Raw genomic sequence first — 20,528 nt, 5'->3', positions numbered from 1 at the left:
CTTCTAGATCCCAGCCCGGCCTCCTCCTCCTCCTCCTCCCTGCCCGGCGCCTTCCTCCTCAAGAGGAAGCCTTTCTGGGGGCGGCGGGCGGCCTTCTCCGCCGACAGAGGCGGCCTGGAAGTGAGCGCTGAGGCAACTCTCTCTTCTCCCTCCGCCGGGGCGTCAGGCTTGGGGCCTCCTCTTCCGTGGGTGCCAGCGATCGCTAAAGATCGCGGTGGCGGCAGCACTCCTGGCGGGCGCGGCGACATCACACCTGGCAGCCGCAGGTGAACCACGCGGTGGAGGGCAGGCGCCCAGGAGCATGGCTGCTGGCAATAACAGACAGCGCTGCAGCGCCGACGGCCCCGCCAGCAAGCCCGGGGCGGAAGCAGCCGCGCTCCCTCCCAGCTCCTGCCGAGCTCCCAAGGAGTGCAGGAGCACTGGCGGTGCACCTGGCAGCCACAGGTGAAGCATGCAGAGGAGGGAGGCCCAGGGCAGGCGCCCTGGAGCGCGGCCTCTGGCAACTACAGAGACGCCGCAGCGCCGACGGCCCCACCAGCAAGCCCGGGGTGGAAGCAGCCGCGCTCCCTCCCAGCTCCTAAGGAGCGCGGCAGCGTCAGTGGCGCACCTGGCGGCCGCGGGGAAACCATGCGGTGGAGGGAGGCCGAGGGCAGGCTGTAGCACGGAGCTCGGCCACCTCTCGGGAAGCTGGAGGGCGCAGCGCGGCGGGCGGGAACGCCGAACCCGCGCTCCGCCGGGCTGTGCTCCGCCTCCACCTCTGCCCACCAACCCCGCCGGCCCTGCTTCTAGGTAAGGGCAGCTGCCCTCACTTGCCCCGTGCTGGGTACGCCCATGTTTCCAATAGTCATTCCTTCTTCACTTCAGAATTCTGAAAACACCATTTCTGAATAGGGAATGTCATCTATTCCCCTTTCAGTTTGGTCCTCACCAAACTATAGTCCTCATGATTATTGGGGAGTAAATAGCTAAACTGGTACAAAACCAGAATATATTTGTAGTATAGATGCAGCCAAAGAACTTCTCCAAACAATCAATTTAGGGAGTCACCCCCAGTTCCTGCCAACCTAGCAGTTTGAAAGCACGTCAAAGTGCAAGTAGATAGAAAGGCACTGCTACAGCGGGAAGGTAAATGGTGTTTCTGTGTGCTGCTCCGGTTCGCCAGAAGCGGCTTTGTCATGCTGGCCACATGACCTGGAAGCTGTACACCAGCTCCCTTGGCCAATAACGCGAGATGAGCACCGCAACCCCAGTCGGTCGCGACTGGACCTAATGGTCAGGGGCCCCCTTTACCTTTACACCCTGATTTGCTTGTACACAGTGCTATATTTCTAGAAAAAGAGGTGCCGGAACTCACCATGAAGGCTTCCCTTGTTCTCGTATAATGGCAACAGCACTCACCTGAGAGGTGCCAGAACTGAGTTTTGACAAGTTCTGGCTGGAAAAAAGCCCTGCTTGCACAAAGCTTACATGAAGGTTAGACTATATCTGCTCTTTATTGAGCATTTGTTCTGCTTTGTTTGTAGGGTGGTTACATGACAATTAACATTCATCCTGATTTTCTTGTGGGGTGTTTGTGTCTTCCAATTTATTCATCTCACACTTCTCAATAAATTTCCCCATCACTTTCCAATCTTCTGTAACTGTGCAATCCTAAAGTTTCAGTATGCACTTGAATCTGTTCTGCAGAAATACTAAGTTTAGAGGCTGCCTAAAAGTCTCTACCACCAACAATCCAGGTGTCTTCTGATCTGCAATATCAAATTATCAAATAATCTGTCACATGACTAACATCCTGATAATGCAAAAATCAAACACACACCACAACTTTTCACCAAACCACCACCTCCCTGGTGTCATTTAAAAATACTTTCTTCACATATAAAGTAAATCTTAAACCAACTTTTATATCACTAGTGCCAGCTTATCTTCCCTTTTGGTGTAAAATTATAGTAACAAAGAATGCCGAAGCAGCATTTGGTACAACCCATCCAAAGCTCCATTTGATGAGGCAATATCTTATATTCTCTTGAGATTATATTCATTTTAATTTATTTATAGCGTTTCTATGCTGCCTATGTGTTCTATGGAAACACAATGATCTTTTCCCACGATCAGATTTTTTTAACACATAAACTGTGTGTCTGGTTAAAAAGGTGTTTGCAAAAATACCAAAACTATTTTTGAATGTGTATGCATTTCAGTTCCTCTGTTAGAATCGGAAACTATTTTCTTTCATATCATTTGCTTCTTTCTGGAAATACTTTTTCAGAGCAAAGCATGACAGGCTGTTAGATCAGTTATGACAGCCAATAAGCTATACAGTCATACCTCGGGTTAAGTACGCTTCAGGTTGAGTACTTTCAATTTAAGTACTTTGCGGACCCGTTTGGAACAGATTAATCCACTTTCCATTACTTTCAATGAGAAAGTTCGCTTAAGGTTAAGTACGCTTCAGGTTACCCTGTTTCTCCGAAAATAAGACGTAGCCATAAAATAAGTCATAGCAGGATTTTTAAGCATTCAAGGAATATAAGCCATACCCCAAAAATAAGCCATAGTGATAGGCAGCTTAACCTAATAATAATAATAATAATAATAATAATAATAATAATAATAATTTATTTATACCCTGCCCTCCCCAGTCGAAACCGGGCTCAGGGCGGCTGACACCAGTAAAATTACAATAAGACATAAAGAAAGAAAAACAATTAATTAAAATACAGGTTAAAATACAATTTACATTTAAAATTTTAAATGCAGCCTCATTTTTAAAAAGGCCCATATCAAAACCATAAAGGAGGAAAACATAGGGGTCAGACTGAGTCCGGGCCAAAGGCTAAGCGGAACAGTTCCGTCTTGCAAGCCCTGCGGAAATATGTCAAATCCCGCAGGGCCCTAGTCTCCTGTGAGAGAGCATTCCACCAACTTGGGGCCAATACTGAAAAGGCCCTGGGCCCTAGTTGAGCACAATCTAACCACCTTATGGCTCGGGATCTCCAATGTATTGTTATTTATGGACCTTAAGGTCCTCCGCGGGGCATACCAGGAAGCGGTCCCGTAGGTACGAGGGTCCTAGGCTGCATAGGGCTTTAAAGGTCAAAACCAGCACCTTAAATCTGATCCTTGTAGGTTAAACTGTACCATACTTAATAAGAAATAATACATCCCCTGAAAATAAGCCATAGTGTGTGTGTTTTTTTTAGGAAAAATAAATAAAAGACGGAGTCTTATCTTCGGAGAAACAAGGTAAGTATCGACTTCCAGAACCAATTAAGTACTTAACCTGAGGTACAACTGTACTATAAAATGAACACAAATGCACTCTCGTATCATAGCCTCTAGTCCAGACATGGAGCAAAACCAGTGCTGCCATTCCAACTGTAGAATGACTTGTGATCCAATGGAAGTGTCCACTAACCTAAGAGAAGGGGGAGCAATTTCCCCACTGCAGTTCTGTGCCCTCTGAAAATCTTTTTCCAGCAATGTGGAAAGTGGCACGGAGGCTGCAAGAGAGGAAATTAGCAAAAATTGCCTCCCCTTCAGCTGGATCAGAAAACATTCTGCAGGAGGAACAGCAGAACTGAATTTTACTCATACTTTCCCATGGCAAAGATTTTCTTTCATGAGAAGTAAAGCTTACATTTGGTCTTTTAAAAATTAATTGGTTTTTTTTTATATTTAAAAAACCAGTCATACACAAGTCTCAGCAAATAAGAGTTTATACTCTATAGGTCATAATCTTTGCCAACAATTTTATAATGCTGAATAACTAAATTCCACTTCGTTTATGTACTAAGCCACCAGGAAAAGGAAAAGGAAAACATTAAGGAAAGTGAAAGATTATGAGTAGACAGGTTGAATTATAGATGCAACACTATTGGCTCAAGACTGAAAGGGGTTCTTGTTCTTTACATTAAATTGCTTTTAATGGTACCTCTGTTGCACTTCAAGGGCTTTTTCATGCTGTTAAATTATCCCAGGCAATCATATATGTGGGTATAAAACTGTGTGGAAAAAATATCAGGATGTAGGAAACCAGTAGCCATCTTTGTCTTCATGGCTGCTGGAAAGCAACCGTCTGCAATCTCGGAAATGGCTACTGGCTCTACACAACCTGATTCATACTTGACTTCTGACGCTCAATCATGTGCCTGCAATACACAATCTCAAGAAGGAATCACTAGTGTAGCAAGGGGGTGCGATGGGGGTGGTCTGCCCCAGGTGCCACCCTGAAGGGGGGTGACACTCGGCAGCCCACCCCCCGCGACTCCCAAGCCAAGCGGCACCGCTCCAGCACCGTATGGGGATGGTGCCAGGATCCTCTGCTCGCGGCTGCATAATAAGAGGTCACAGAGAATTGCTAGCAACTGTTTGGTAGTTATTTATGTGTGTACGTATGCAACCATGCATGTATATGTAACACAATGGATATAGGGAAGGAATATCAATTAACTTATGAGAATTTTTTAAAAAATCACTTTAAAAAAGAATATACCCCCCTCTGTGTACATGTTAGAACCATAACTATCCCAGCCTGGGCTAAACCTACCTTTAGACAGAGTGAGGCTGCTGTTTTGAGCTGGCCCTGATCTCTTCCATGCCAAGTCTCCCTTTAGTGTAATGTTTCGAGGTCAAGTTACAGAACAACTCAGATTTTATCTATCTTTATCTGTTTTTGATCAGATATTTACATCATATTACATTTACATCTATAAAATTATTTTATTAAGTTTGCAGTTCCTTACTTTGCCCCTTTTATTTACTGGGTATATGTAGTGTAAGCAAAACAGTCACTGATAAATAATTGTCATGCTAAGTAGACTACCTAGATGTACTAAAACTATGAAAGGTAAAACAAGGAAATATATTTTATTCAGTTTGATATTTTCAGTTCCAGTTTTCAGGGCATTTCAGAATGTCCCATCTGAAGTCTAAAAGCTGTCCTTAAATATATTCTCTCTCTCTCTCTACACACACACACACACACACACACACACACACACACACACACACACAACTATGGAGGAAGTGCACAAGATACATATAAAAGTTAAATCTCCACATCTGAGAAGAGAAGCCCCCTGCTTCAATCCAACCAATTGTGCTTAAGTACCATTTAAATCAACAAGGCTTGTAAACCAGCTACTTCTACTGATTACAAATGAGATTTAAATGAGACTATTTTTCTTGGATTTTAGCTATTGACTACAGAATTATCAATAGCCTTCCAACAAGGCAAGTCAACAAATGGACAATTTTAAAAAGTGAACAGGCTTATCACTTCAATATGATGTACTTAATGTACATACCCTGCTTGTTTAATGTATCTTGCTAAGCAGTGATCTGTACAGTATTTGCTTCTGATTAAAGAGCTTAGTCTGCCATACTGGCAGAGATCTTCAATAACACATGTTCAGAACAATTATTTAGCCAGCTAAATAATGGTTCAACATTAAACAAAGTCCAGATGAGGACATATATGTCTGCCATATGTCAAGAATTTCCAGACGCATGGCAACCCTTGTCGTATTGTGCAACAACTTTGGGCAAAAGTAACAAAAAAGCTTAACTCCCCCCCCCCCCAAAAAAATGGTGATAATTACCTGAACAAACTGATATTCCTTGGTAGCTATTGATTTAGGAAGTATGCAAATTATAACACCACAAAATTATATTATTTTTCTTGCATCATAATTAATTAAGGATCCAGATTAATATGAACTCACTTTTTTTCAAATCCATTTGCTGCACAGTAGATGGACTGGTAGGTTTCAGGATAGAAAAAGATGAATTCTTGTCTATGATCTTCACAGATGTGTCTGTGGACTGTAGGGTTTCGTCTCCTGTATTGGTTGATGACCAGGAGTTGTCTCCAGGAGCTTTGGTCAAAATCTTTTCACCTGTAGGACTAGTTTTCAGTGATGGAGTTTGTGAGGCAACCTGTGCAGCTCCCTTATGTATACTAAAGTTTTTATGTATCTGATCAAGGTGAAATAGTGGGTTTGTGGTCCAAGATGGTGGCTGTATTTTGTTCCCCATAGATGGAACCACATTTGAACGACCTTCAGTCATGTTTGGAAAAGGAGTATCAGGCATTTCAGTGTCACCATCAGGGTGAAGTAAGTCGCTTTCATTTGAATGTAAGCATTTTTTTCCCAACACACCTGAATGGAAGAAAAATCATAGAACATAAACCAGAGAACCTGACAAAATTCACTGAACAAGAATGAACATCCTATACAGTACCTACTGGAAGAGACAGGTAGTCGGAAGCAATAGAATAGAAGGCAGGAGAGGATAAGGGTTTTTTGTTTGTTTAATTCTAGGTATCAGTGTTCTGATTTTCCTTCCATTGTGTACATTGCCACCTGTATCTTTTAAAACCCACTTTGTAGCTCTATAGACAAACCTATTTTCCCCCTTAATAATATTTAAAATGAACATATGGGGAAATAATATCTGGGATACAGCAATGTCTGAGCATCTCACCAGACACAGAAGGGCAATTAAAGGCATAACAAACAGAAATGTGGAAACAGATTTCCAAGAAATGTGGACCCCTTTCTTTAATTAGGTAATGACCAAAATCAAGACCTTGTTATATCAACTGCTCAATATTTTCAGTGGAGAGGTTACATTAAGCAATATGTTTGAACACTGTTTATATCTAGAGTCAATTGATAGAACAAACACCATTCAATGTACTGCTGGATAAGTGCTTAATGGTTCTTGTATTTGTTTTTGTTTAAAAACCAATAGAAATTGTTTTTTTTAAAAAAAAACACGTTTTAAATGCCAGACAGACATTGTTTTCTACGTAGAGCATTATGCAGTTTAAAGTTCAAACCTATACTGTAAACAGATTAATGACTTATTTGGGTTTCATATTCTAAATTATTTTCTTTCTTTCTTCCAAAAATAAAATTGACATTCTCTAAAACAGGCATGTCAAACCTGCGGCCCTCCAGATGTTTTGGACTACAATTCCCATCTTCCCCAACCACTGGTCCTGCTAGCTAGGGATCATGGGAGTTGTAGGCCAAAACATCTGGAGGGCCGCAGGTTTGACATGCCTGCTCTAAAACATCCCCTTATTCCAGGGAGGGGGGAAAGTGGTAAACCGTAGGGCAGTGCAAGTCATTCCCCAATTCAGTTCAGGTCTCAAGTTTAGCAATTCTGCTCTGGTCATTTTCTGACCCAGGCCCTATTCATGCCCTTGACTGAAATGGAGGCCTTGCACAGTCCTAAAGTTTAAGCAAGATTTAAAGCCCTAATTACGGTAAACAATTCAGTCAGCATCAGGGGGGAAAGGAAGGAGGAGACATGCAGGCAGAGACTGTAACCTGTACTGTCTCCTTCTCCCTCCCTTGCCACCTGACCACCCCCTTCTGACAGCTCAATATCACTTTAGGGGGATCCGAACCAGGGGGATCTAGGACCACCTTGACCCAGTTCAGACAAATACCAGATCGGTATGAATCAGCCTAATTCTTACTGGAATCCAAGATTTGTCTGGCGCAGATGCACAACCCTAGAAAACAGGACCATGTGTGATTCCTTTAGGGCAAGCGGGTTCTGTTTTTAACCCACAAATGCTTTGTCCTTATAAGTACTGTATATACTATGCATATTATATGAAAATGTGTGATTAACATAAAAAATACAAATGGGGTTATGAGTATTTTAGTCTTGCCAGCTTTTCATAGACTTGCAGCATATGCTTTAATTGAAAAGAAATTTCAGCTGTATTGAGGATTTCTTAACTACAATCTCACCACAGCAGACTAAAGTACTTGATCCCATGGTAATTATCTTCAATTCTAAAACTGTGTAATTTATTTCTAAAAGCATGAGCTATCAATTACTTGTTCATATGTATTTACTAAATTCTTCCTATGTTTCTTTTGAATATTTATTTTAATGTATGAGCCAACAAGACAGCCTACATAAAATAAATGTGTCGATGTGGGTAATAAAAGTAACAAAATATAAAGTTTTTTTAGTTGCAGAGCTCTCCTAACTACAGACATAACATGTTTCTACTTTGTTAGCTTACTTGATCTTAAATTACTGGATCTTAAATTCCCTTCTCTATTTAAAGGCGGATCCCTAGACTCAGTTATCAGACAATACAGTAATGCCCACCAATTATAGAATCATAAGAGTTGGAAGGGACTACAAGGGTCATCCAGTCCAACCCCTGGCAATGCAGGATTCTTTTGCTCATCTAAACAAATAAAAAATGCAGAGGCTATAAAAATGTTTTTATTGCAAATCATCTCCTAAGGTCCAAACAGAGTAAGCAAAATGTTTTCCTGACATTTGGCAGAGGTAATAGTGTGATCAAAATGTGCCATTCCCTCCCCACCTCAGTTCATGCTTATTTGAATGTGTGGGAGTTTTCCCACTAATTTCAATGGGATCAAAGGATTCTATTGAAGGGTCTTCTTTTACTTGTGTGGTATTTTTTCAGTCACTTAACATGGCTGCTTCCAACGTTTTAATAGTTCACTTGGCCAGAATTTATATTATTTATTTTTCCTAAGTCAGAGGCAGTGTATGCCAGGCCCATGGGCCAAATGCAACTCTTCATTCCTCTCTATCTGTCCTTCAGAATTCTACCAGCTCCTGACTGTACCTGCTTTGCAGTCCCAGCATTTTTGCCAGGCCAGAATTTCCTTGAATTCTGACAGTGCATCTTGCTTGTCTGGAAGGAGGATAGAGGGGCACATGTGAGAAACTAACCTATCATACAAAGATAAAAAAATACATTTTTGCCTCTGGTGCCACCCGCTACTAGCATGTGGACCTCAGAATGTTGCCCAAAAGAGAATGCAGCCCTTCAGATGAAAAGGGTTCCGCATCCCTGTGTTAAGTAAATATCTCCTTTAATCAGTTAATTTCTCATTTAATCAGTTATTCTCAACATATACTCTGTGCCCGTATATTTTTGTGTCATTGATAATATCATAAACTGTAAACGGAGGCTAGAATCCTTTTCCTGACATGCTAGGTTTCCAGAAGCAGCAAACAGTGCCATTAATGTTGTTGTTGGCATCCATCTGTCTTGAGAGACAATGGAGTGAGCCTGTAGGCATGAAGTCAAACCGCTGTGTTCGCAACATTGAAGTGGCCTCCCCTGGGCACAAGCCTGGACAGTGTGTATGGAGGTCTTGGGCTGCCCAGAAAACAAGACACACACCCCTTTGGCCTTGCTGATGTGACCCAAAGAAAAGCAGAGCAATACGTTTAGCACCAGCTTGGCTGCAGGAGTTGCCAGAAAGAGGCGTACCAAGCGCCATCCAACCGTCTTAGGGACTTCACTCCGGATTTGTGTAGGGTTTACTCCTTAGCCTTTTCTTCTCCCAAAGTTATCCCACAAGGCAGTAGAGATTTAGGATCAGACCTTTCCTTCTCCTAAATGGGCTAACTTCCCATTGATTGATCATCCCAGGTCGATGAACTTTAATGCAGGATTCTCATGAACATTAAAGCTCAGACGTTGTGCAAGCACAGGAGGTTATCAAGTGACCCATGGGTCAGAGATATGGAACCCCAAAATATGCAACTATTAATGCAGTATTCCTCTTGCCTAGCAAGAGAAGAAATTAATAACTGAACATCTTTTCTCTTAAATTACAGAACACTATCGGTGCTACTTTACATTATTAAATTACCAGCAAGGTTTGTTGCAGTGATCTTTTTGTCCTTGCATATGAATGTAGTAAAGGTACCCCTGACCATTAGGTCCAGTCGTGACAGACTCTGGGGTTGCGGCGCTCATCTCATGTTATTGGCAGAGGGAGCTGGCATACAGCTTCCAGATCATGTGGCCAGCAAGACTAAGCCGCTTCTGGTGAACCACAGCAGCACACGGAAATGCCGTTTACCTTCCCGCTGTAGCGGTACCTATTTATCTACTTGCACTTTGACGTGCTTTCAAACAGCTAGGTTGGCAGGAGCTGGGACCGAACAACGTATGAATGTAGTACTTACCCACAAATGTAAGAAGGATCACCAGCAAAAGTATAAGAGCACAAATGCATGGAATCAATATTAGCAACAAGAGTCGAAGGTACTTGGCAGAGACAAGTTTCTGAGAGCAACCATCCTCCATATTATCTTCATCTGTTACAGGGACCTGAAACACAGAGAAGGCTAGTTTTTAAATTTCTAACATAAAAGCTGCATCTAAGTGTGGCTACTCCATGACATAATAGTGACACTAAGGCAAAATATACTCAACAGAATATATTTATTAAATTAATTTATGATGCACTTGCGATAATTGGACAACATGCTCTTATAAGGAAACGCATGTCCGAAATGCTTTGAAGACTGTGAGAGGGAAAATATTTTTCTGGAAACACAAAAAATCTATATACTGAGGGGCTCAAAAGCCGAACAGCTGTCCTAAAAGATTTAGAAGTGCTAATATAAAATACATTTTCCTTTTTAAAAAGAGTCTATATTTGTTTTTTGTTTTTCCTAGGATTGTAGGGCAAATGTTCAACCTTTTACAATGTGTTTATTTGAATAGCAAGATTATTAATCCCAGATGGTGGGTCTGTTTAATACAACTCCTCAAATCATACAATTTCTGATGCAGGAACAACAAGAACATTAAAACAGATTTATTTTGTACTAGCTGGAGGCAAACAGTGATGGGATAAAAAGAGGGCACATTTACCCACTGCCAAAACAATGCCCAATATATGGAGGCATTCTTTGGCAGACAAATTATAGGTAATAAGGACAATATTTCTCATAAAATCCAATATAAAAGACTCTTATAAAAGTCCACAATACTGACTCAAACTACATGGTTCATTCTAATGTATATCCAGTGGTTTTCACAGGCTCCAGCCATCCACCAACCAAACCTGGGAAGTGAGTATTCTTTCATCCTTAAAAACAAATTCCTCTTCCCTAACCTAATACTACGGTATCCCCTTCCTCCTTACCACCCGCAAAATCTGGGCATTTCTCCCAGTCCAGTTAATCAACTTGCTATCTTGTCCTCACAACAAGGCTTCCTGTGGTTCTTTTGATTCAGAATGTGCGGATTTAGCCCAGGTTTTGAAGACAATTTCATTGTTTTGGTTTGTCCATTACAATGGAAACAGTGAATGAATGACAATAATTGTTTTGGAGTCTTCTTTGAAGAATTGGAAAGGATAATCAGAAGCTCAACATAGTTATTGGTGAATATTAGGGCTTAGTAAACTCTGCTGTTGCTTTCTTAAATTTCAAACATTGATGTATATATAGCTTCAGTAAAAACCACAAAGGATAAATTATTTTTTTTCTTTGGCATTCTTATGAACTGAAGTATCTATGATGGACAAGCATTAATCCTTGCATTAAACATTTGCTTTGAAAAAAATGAGTAAAGACAAAAAACTCAGAAAGAAATAACTTGGAACAGAAGTTCCACTATTTTCTCTGTTGCACCATGCAACATAATGCAGAGTTAAAAGAGTCCTCCAATTTTTTCATTTTTAAAACAAATCCTATTACAGGATATCACTTTTATTAATAACCTATATAATAAATGTGGCTAATATTTAGGGGGTAAAATAGTTCTGAAAATATGTGAACTCCAAAGCCACGAGTACAAAATAAGGGAAACTATACTGAGGGAGCAGTATGTGTATGGAAGCAAGCTATTAAGACCGGTTTTCTTGTGAGCCTGGTCTGGTTGACAAAAATGCAATGTTGTTTCAAAACAATTGTGTGAAAATATGGAATACTGTTAAGGTGGATTTACAGAGATGGCGAAGAATGCATCTGTCCCTCATGGGTAGAATTTCAGTGGTGAAGAAGAATGTTGTTACCTAAAATGTTGTTTCTCTTTCTGGCAGTGCCAGTAATCAATTCAGTAATATGTTTTAAACAATGACAAACAGACATTACTACAATTATTTGACAAAGGAAGAGACCAATAATAAGTTTCAATAATTTAACAGATGTATAAGAAAGAGAAGGCTTAGCCTTATCAAATTTAAAATTGCATCATGAAGCAGCATGTTTAACTTGGTTAAAAGAGTGGGTAACATTAATGAAGATTAGATTACAGGATCTGGGAGGAATTGATAGAATACATAGGTGGCATTCCTATTCCATGAAAAAGTCAGAGTACATAAAGACTTTCTTAATCATTATATAAGGAGGAGTCTGTTGGGGGTGTGGAGGAGGAATAAAAATCTTCTGGAACACAAAGACACCTATGGATATCATCAATAGAGGCCTGTGCACATTAAAAAAATGATTAAGTGGGCAAAAGATGTTGGACACAATATAGATACTACTGCCTGCAAAAAGTTTCGGAAAACATGTATGAAATTTACAGCATGTTATAGCTTGAAAGATGATGTACAGGTGGTATGTAACACCAAAGAAGCTAGCTCAATTGTAGAAGAATGTATCAAACAAGTGTTGGAAATGTAAGAATTGAGAGGGGTCATTCTATCACGAGGTGGACCTGCATGGAGGCCACAGCCTTTTGGGCCACGATACCGGTATATAATAGGGGGAAATTCAAACTGACCTTTCTCAAGAAAGCCTTCCTGCTGGAGATACTGGAAAATGAAATTCCAAAGAAAGCTTAAACTGTATTTATCTATGTAACCACTGAGGTAAGGAATCTCTATGTACCGAAGGATGATAGAATACCCTCAAAAGAAGAATGGCTGATGAAAACCTTGGAATATACAGAGATGGCAAAACTGACGGCACTGATAAGAGACACAATAACAGAATCCTTTAAAGAGGACTGGAAACCCTTTCTAGTCTATTAAAAAAATTATTTTCCATAGGTGAATTCCACAGCAGGGTTTGAAGATTAAGAAAAAATAGCAGAACATATTGAGAAACCTGTTAAAGAGGATGAAACTGGATATGGTGGAATTCTAAAATGCCATTGTCTGTAATATTGAGTATACCGTAAGCATTGATGATCGGTGAGTGGGAAGTCATTAATATTGTAGAACTTAATATAAGTGCTGAGTAACAAAATGTAACTTTTTATACACACACACACAGAAAAAAAGAGATAAATGCATGGTGATTTGAGGTGTCCAGGTGTTATTTATATCTGCATTGCAATACTGATGAGAATGTGCATCTCTAATCATTGCCTCAGGCTGCATATGCAGTATTGCATGCTGTTGTATGTAGACTAAAATCCTAAAGTATAACCTGGATATAATAACCTACTTGGCGATGCTGTTCCACTTTTTTCCATTATGTGGAACATAATGATAATTTTGTCTTCTCTTTATTTAAGAAAAACCTTACAAATTGTAATAGCACAGAAAATGGCAGATATTTCTAAAAGGGATGAAGTTTATTTTCACTTTTGGCATCTGCAAAAATCACAGAAATGAACTGTCCCAAAATGTTGCTGTTTCCTAAATCATCATTTCAATAAGTAAGTCTTCATTTATAAACAACATGTTATGTTTGTTATGAGACTGTAACTAGTACCATGTTGATAAATTATACAAGAAATATGTCTTTGTACAGTTGAAAATAGCTGAGGAAATTCTATATGACAAGCTGGTTTTCACATACTGCTATTGTTATCTTTACATCTGTTATTAATAATTCCATTCATTTCAAATATTTCATTTTAAAAAATATAAGCAGATGTGTAAACATTTAACCTTTTATATACTGCTGAGATTAAGAGAATTAATGGGCAGTGATTAGCAACTGGCAGTCCTGGTGCAAAACACTGAGATTATCATCTAGTCTCCAGTTCAGTGAAGTGACAGGTGAACTAGCTAAGCAAATTAAAAAGTTTGCACATGATTTGCTTAAAGATTGGAGTAGGCTCTAAAACCACTGGAGGCCTCCATAAAAGATATATCAAGGAAGGCAGCAGACACATCTGTGACAGCTAGTGAAGTGCTGGACTTGGGGCTGCAAAACCAGTCCCATCTTGGAAAGCTGCTATACTTCTGATGAAGCTGGAGGACCAGCAAGACCAGAACTCCTATTAAAAAGATTCATTTATCCAAAGTCCCTGAATGTGAAGAGAAATGCAAGAAAACAGACTTTCTGATCAGGTTCCCCAGCCTGCTGTAAACCAACAAGTGCAAACCATAGCCCCACTGCACAGAGCACTCTCCCTGAATGCAACTGCCTGAGGCCCTGAGGAATTTGGCCCAACCAAGAGAGGCAGTAAGACAATAACCACAAATATACATACAAGAATAGACTGATTAAATCATTCACATACCAAAATAGAAGTTGCTTCAAGTTTGGAAACAAGGACAACTGTTGTTAACTAGAGGAGCAAAATGTCCTTACTACAAATAAAATAGTGCTGATAAGATCTGCCCACAACCAAGAGCTGATAGGATCTGCTCAATTAAGTTCAGGCTTTGCAGCCCCCTATGAATGCTTATATACATACGACTCTCCAGACAGACATAGCTTACAAGAGAGCCCTTAAGTCCAGAAAACAGTGGATTTTTTAAACAGAGCAATCTTCGTTGATGAAACGGTCACAGCAATTAAACAGCTACAGAATTGAAAAGCCACTGGGAAACATGGGCTAGGTGGAGCATTCTATTAGGCGTTTTGCAGGCCCGGATTTAAATGAAGAGAGGCTACTCCATTTGGGAGGCCCCTCCCAATCCCTCACCCTCAGGACTGGAAGAAAATGGAAGAATGTTATAAACAAAATTTAGTGAGGCCAAGGATGAAGACGGGTATTTAAAATTCTGCAATTCACAATTTCTCTTCTAAAAGACATAAGATGTTATTGTTAAATACCATGGTGATTTTTAAAAATGCATAAATTTTAAAATAAATACTGAAAAACTTCTGCAGTAATGGAACTTTGTAAACCTTTGTGGAATAAGCATTAATTTTTAGGAAAATGAAGTTGTAATGTTATTCTTTTTTAAAAAAAACTTGAGTTTACAAATTATATTGCCTGGGAAATGTAAATAATATGATCATGATTAGCTGACAGTGGCACTTTTAGAATCTACTTTATGTTGTCATTAAACAGTTAGTTTTAAAATACATATTAAGAAGTAAACTACAACCATCAAATACAGTAAGACTAAAAATGTTTTCCCCTAGCCTTCCTTATAGCAAAATCATCCAAAACGTCATTAAAAAATTTTTCTCTAAGTTTGTCACTTTCAATGTACAGAATGCTCAGTGCGAATAACCTCTCTTGAGACATTGTGGCCCTTCATTTAGCCTTGAAAAACTCCTCTCCCAAGCAGTTAGTGACCATAAAGCTAAGAAATAGCCGCAAGACTGCTTCCACATTAGGAAAGGCCATCTGATTGTTTTCCTTGTATATAATTTGATTAAAATAATTTAAAAGCTTTCTTTGGCCATCTTCGAAACAAGAGAAAGAACAGGCAAGTAGTAGATCCTGTGTGTGGAGAAGATGGAGAAATGCTATTGGGCGACAGAGAGGAGAACTGCTCCACATCTACTTTACCTCCAAGCTTTACACAAAAGGAAAGCAATGCCCAACCTGGTGATAATAGAATTAATGATGCAGGGAGGGAGCTGCAGCCCAAGATATATAAAAAAGAGCGGTGGTAATGGATCACCTCGCTACTTTAAATGGATTCAAATACAGGGCCTGATGAACTGCATCCAAGGATGTTAAAAGAACTTGCGGGTGTACAGTAGTGTCAGAACTCGTCTATAAGCTTTCAGAATTCTTGGAGAACAGGTGAGACACCTGTGGACTGGAGGTGGGCAATGAGGAGTCTGAGAGGTAACATGATAACAAATATATAAAGGGCCGTGACATGGAAGATGGAGCAAGCTTGTTTTCTCTTGCTCCAGAGGGTAGGAACTAAACAAATGATCTCAAATTATAATAAAGGAGATTCTGAATAAACATTAGGAAGAACTTTCTGACAGTAAAAGCTGTTCAACAGTGGAACGGACTACTTCAAAAGGTGCCAAACTCCACTGGAGGTTTTTAAGCAGAGGTTGGATGGCTATCTGTCAGGATTTATTTAGTTGTGGTGCCTGCATTGCAGGGGGTTGATTTGATGATGACCGTTGGGATACCTTCCAGCTCTACAGTTCTGTGAGTAAAAACATAACAGTCCGTGCCCATAGGCTTACGATCGAAAAAACACAACACAAAAGGGGGGGCAGAGACAAAACGTATGGCATTAGTTTATGGATTGTAACCTGGCAACACTTGCATAACATGGAGAAATTAAGCAGGTAAGTATGTTCAAATAAGGCATGTCATAAGGTAGCTAACTTTTTTGTCTAGAGGACTATTGGCTAACTCTCCAATAGCTACATGCCAGCAGCAAGTAGTTGTGGCCACCCCCACCCTCCTACTCACACATACACACAAGATACACAAATGGACGAACACAACCCTCTGAGTAGAGGAGTTGTGGTCCCCTCTCCAAATGATCGATCTGATGACTAGGGAGGAAGCAATTTGCATCCCCATCAGGATGCTGGACTTCACCCACCCCAGTGCTGTGGCTACTATCATTTGGGTTCGAGGGAGAGTGACAACTGTTCCAATTAAGTTTGCTAAATCACAAAAATATTAAATACTGTTAGTGTGAAGGATGATTTTTGATTGGGGTACTGGGTCCCCACAGTAAATTTGGTTATCTGGTATGTAGGTATCTGACAAGTCTTTGAAAGGGTTCTCATTCTGTAAGACCTACCGTGTTTCTCATATTATAAGACACGTCTTATATTTTTTCCTCAAAAAAAACACACTATGGCTTATTTTCAAGGGATGTCTTATTTTTTCCCTCCTCCTGCCACGGCTGGCATTGCTGCTGCACCTATCACAATGTCTTACCGGTATTTTCGGGGTATGGCTTATATTCCTTGAATGCTTAAAAATCCTGCTATGGCTTATTTTATGGGTATGTCTTAAAATATGAGAAACAGGGTAATACTCAACTTTCTGTAGGGGGCGGGAGCAAAAGAAATAAATTCACTGGAGCAGAATAACTGAATCTTCTTATGCCTTCAATTCTCCAGAGGGTGGAACAGTCTACTTTAAGCCTAAATTAGAACCCGTTCGCATATGTTTTCTCATTCCTGGCAGCATGGAATTCCTGTACAAGTATGTAGTTGGAATAATGCCAATAAGGGAACTACACATCAGTGATTCCAGGAAGAGAAAATATCTTTGGTGTGCAGTTCCCTTTTGGTACCATCCCAACAAACATTTGAAGGGGAATCCCATTACACGACTCGAACTATAACGGAGAATTAAAATTTCTATAATGAATCCTGATTTTCTCCAAAAGCAGTCATTATTGTTAACAAGGAGGAAAAGAAGAAATGGAAGCTGCTTAATTACAGTGGTACCTATTTTAGGACAAAAACATTTATGACCACAGATTATTATTGTTGTGTCCCATACTGCAGGAACTGAGATACCCACGCACTTGGGAATATTAGCTGAATATTGATGATACATGCAGATTTTTAAATGTATGTTTTGCCATAGTATCAAAAAGCTTAACAAGGTTCAGACAATAACATATTAGTTAAAATATTTGTATCTGAAGCTGTCCTAATACAAGTTAAAACAGTTAACAAGAATTTCTGTTTCTAGTCAGTTGCACGGGTTCATAGAAATTCAACATACTTGAATGTCTAGAAATAACTCTCAACTGGGTCTAGTTTAACATTACCCTTAAATCAGAGTTGCGGGGAGAGGAGGGGAAATTTTTCAAATTTTGTATGATGTCTTTAGTCTCAAATCAACAATAATTTACAGATACAGTACTCTACAGTTTGTTAGGCATTGATGCTGAATGATTGAACATGAGATTGTTCTCAATAACATAATTTATTCCTTTCTAAGGTTATGAAAAGATGCAAGCGTTTCTGACCGTGTTTCTCAGCTGATTGTTGAGAAATTACATTTTAGTAAGTTTATTATTTATACAAAGCTTATGTGAAATCTCCCCACGTATTGGACATTGAGGTGTGTATGGCACACAGAAGTCATCTCTGGGATGTGGCAGCAGTTAGTTGAGAAGTCATCTCTGGGATCATGGGTGTAGGCAGGGGGGGCAGGAGGGGGCAGCTGCCCCCCCCCAGAAGCAAAAAAAATAATGTATTTTACAGACCATAACCAGCACTTTTCCCCTCCAAAAACTGAAGTGGAAAGGGCTTTGCTTTAGCAAGAGCAGCTAAGTCTCCGCTTGCTGGGGGGGGGGGACACAGCAGTAACAAAAACACATCAAATAAATAAAGCAAAGTGGCTACCAGTAGTTAAGCAGTTAAGACAATGGAGCATATATCCCCAGGCAAGATTTGATAGCTGACCATTTCACCCTATTGTTCTTAAGTGGGAGTTGTTAATGAGCATTCAGGAGCATTAAGAGTTCTATTGGCGATTTAATGAGGGTGCAGACTCAGAGGATTCAATTTGACTAAGGTGGCTCTGCAAGGCTAAAAAGAAGTGAATAAGAAAGGGGGGAGGCTGTAGCTTTGACAGACACAGTGATGTTTATAAAAAGCATTGGTGTTCCAGTCTGCCCCTCCTCCTGCATCTGTATACTGTAAATCAGGGGTGGCCACCTCCCAAGAGACTCTGATCTACTCAGAGTTTAAAACTGGGGGTGATCTACCCCCTTTTGGGGGGTTCAGGTCAAAGCTGTTGAGTTTTTTTTAAAGGAAGGGAAGCCCTGTTTTTTGGGGTTTAGGTCAAACTTGTTGAGCTTCTTTTAGGAAGGAGGGAGGCCCATTTTTGTTTAGGGCTTCAGGTCATAGTTCAACTTTTTTGAGGGAGGAGGAAAATGTTGGGTGAGCTTTTTTTAGGGGTGCCAGTGACCTACCAGTGATCTACCACAGACATCCAGTGATCTACTGGTAGATCACAATCTACCTGTTGGACGTGCCTGCTGTAAATCAAGCAGAGAGAAAGCTGCTTACAAGGCTCCTGTACATGCAGAGTTCCAGCATCACAGCGTCACCCAGAGGCACCCACAAATATGAGTTATCCCTCTCTCTATTTCTTCCTTCCTTCCCTCCCTCTTCCATCGTTAATAAAATACGGGGGGGGCAGATAAGCCCCACATAGAAAGCCCATCAACATGGGGGGATGACTCTTTCAAATACGGTATTTACCAGTAATTGGGGGGGGGAGGCACCTAGGCCTCTAGGAGTTGGCTGCTATGCCTAGGAGTAGGACAATTCAAGAAAGCAGAACGATGCATATGGTATGGTAATATATCAATAGAATCGTAGAATTGTAGTCGGAAGGGACCACAAGGGTCATCTAGTCCAACCCGCTGCAATGCAGGATTTTTTTCCTAAGGTGGGGCTTGAACCATGGTTGAAATATTATGCTGATATGCAGCAACGCCTCGTAGCCGTCGTGGCTGCGGCCATGCCTTGCCTCGCCCTCGCCTGCCCTGCCACCCCCTCTCGCCTGCCCAACCCTCCCGTCCTCTTGCTGCAGAGTTCCAGCATCACAGCGTCATCCAGAGACACCCACAAATATGAGTTATCTCTCTCTCAATTTCTTCCTTCCTTCCTTCCCTCCCTCTTCCATCCTTAATAAAATACGGGGGGAGGCAGATAAGCCCCACATAGAAAGCCCATCAACATGGGGGGATGACTCTTTCAAATACGGTATTTACCAGTAATTGGGGGGGGGCACCTAGGCCTCTAGGAGTTGGATGCTATGCCTAGGAGTAGGACAATTCAAGAAGCAGAATGATGCATATGCTATGGTAATATATCAATAGAATCATAGAATTGTAGTCGGAAGGGACCACAAGGGTCATCTAGTCCAACCCCCTGCAATGCAGGATTTTTTTCCTAAGGTGGGGCTTGAACCATGGTTGAAATATTATGCTGATATGCAGCAACGCCTCGGAGCCGTCGTGGCTGCAGCCGTGTCTTGCCTCGCCCTCGCCCGCCCTGCCACCCCCTCTCGCCTGCCCGACCCTCCCGTCCTCTCCAGCCAAGCAGGGTAGCCGCCAACGCTACCAGCCCCAGAAGCACAAGGTGGCCGCTGCTGCCACCGCCACGATGTCATCAGGCCCGCTGGCCCTTTAGCCCCGCCCACTTCATGGCCCCTCCCCTTCCGTGCCTTGGCCCCGCCCCTGAACGACCATGGCTTGCCCCCCCCCTAGTTTTGATCCTGGCTACGCCCCTGTCTGGGATATAGCAGCAGTGCCTTACAGCAGTCTTTGCCGAATTTCACAAGGCTTACAACAGGATTCCACGTCTGGTCCATCTTTCAGGATCTCCCCGTGGTTTCTCTTTCCTTCCACAGAACTTCATGCATGTGCAGGGTTGAGGAGGGGTCCTTTAAATCCGTATTTGCCTCCCATCCAGCTGCCGACGGCTGAGTTCTGCTAGGATACTGAAGCCTGTTTTTCAAATTATGCAAAGTCTTGTGGTTTCTAGAAGAAGAAAAAACTTACAGCTGCTTTGTAGCAACGGGCTGTTTCCGTGAGACATAAATTTTTTAAAGTCAAAGCATTTAGAGCAGTAGTGTTTTTGTAAGCTGAAACGTGGACCTCCAA

At 41.1% G+C, this 20,528-nt stretch overlaps 1 protein-coding gene across 3 annotated transcripts in view; it reads right to left on the bottom strand.

Annotated features, from left to right (window-relative positions):
• CORIN (corin, serine peptidase) overlaps positions 1 to 20,528 on the bottom strand; it is a 142,690-nt gene that overhangs the window by 105,340 nt on the left and 16,822 nt on the right. For all 3 annotated transcript variants that reach the window (XM_088660908.1, XM_035112248.3, XM_088660909.1), the window contains 2 exons: positions 9,997 to 10,141; positions 5,727 to 6,164 (listed from right to left, as the gene is read on the bottom strand). In XM_088660908.1, coding sequence (XP_088517034.1) covers positions 5,727 to 6,164; positions 9,997 to 10,117 — 559 coding nt within the window. In that variant the 5' untranslated portion in view covers positions 10,118 to 10,141. The remainder of the gene's footprint in view (positions 1 to 5,726; positions 6,165 to 9,996; positions 10,142 to 20,528) is intronic.

The sequence above is a fragment of the Zootoca vivipara genome, chromosome Z1 (genome assembly GCF_965207765.1).
Source record: "Zootoca vivipara chromosome Z1, rZooViv2.hap1.1, whole genome shotgun sequence".
Classification (NCBI taxonomy): domain Eukaryota; kingdom Metazoa; phylum Chordata; class Lepidosauria; order Squamata; family Lacertidae; genus Zootoca; species Zootoca vivipara.
The sequence above is the reverse complement of the archived record's forward strand: the minus strand, read 5'-3'. Positions and strand labels throughout refer to the sequence as shown.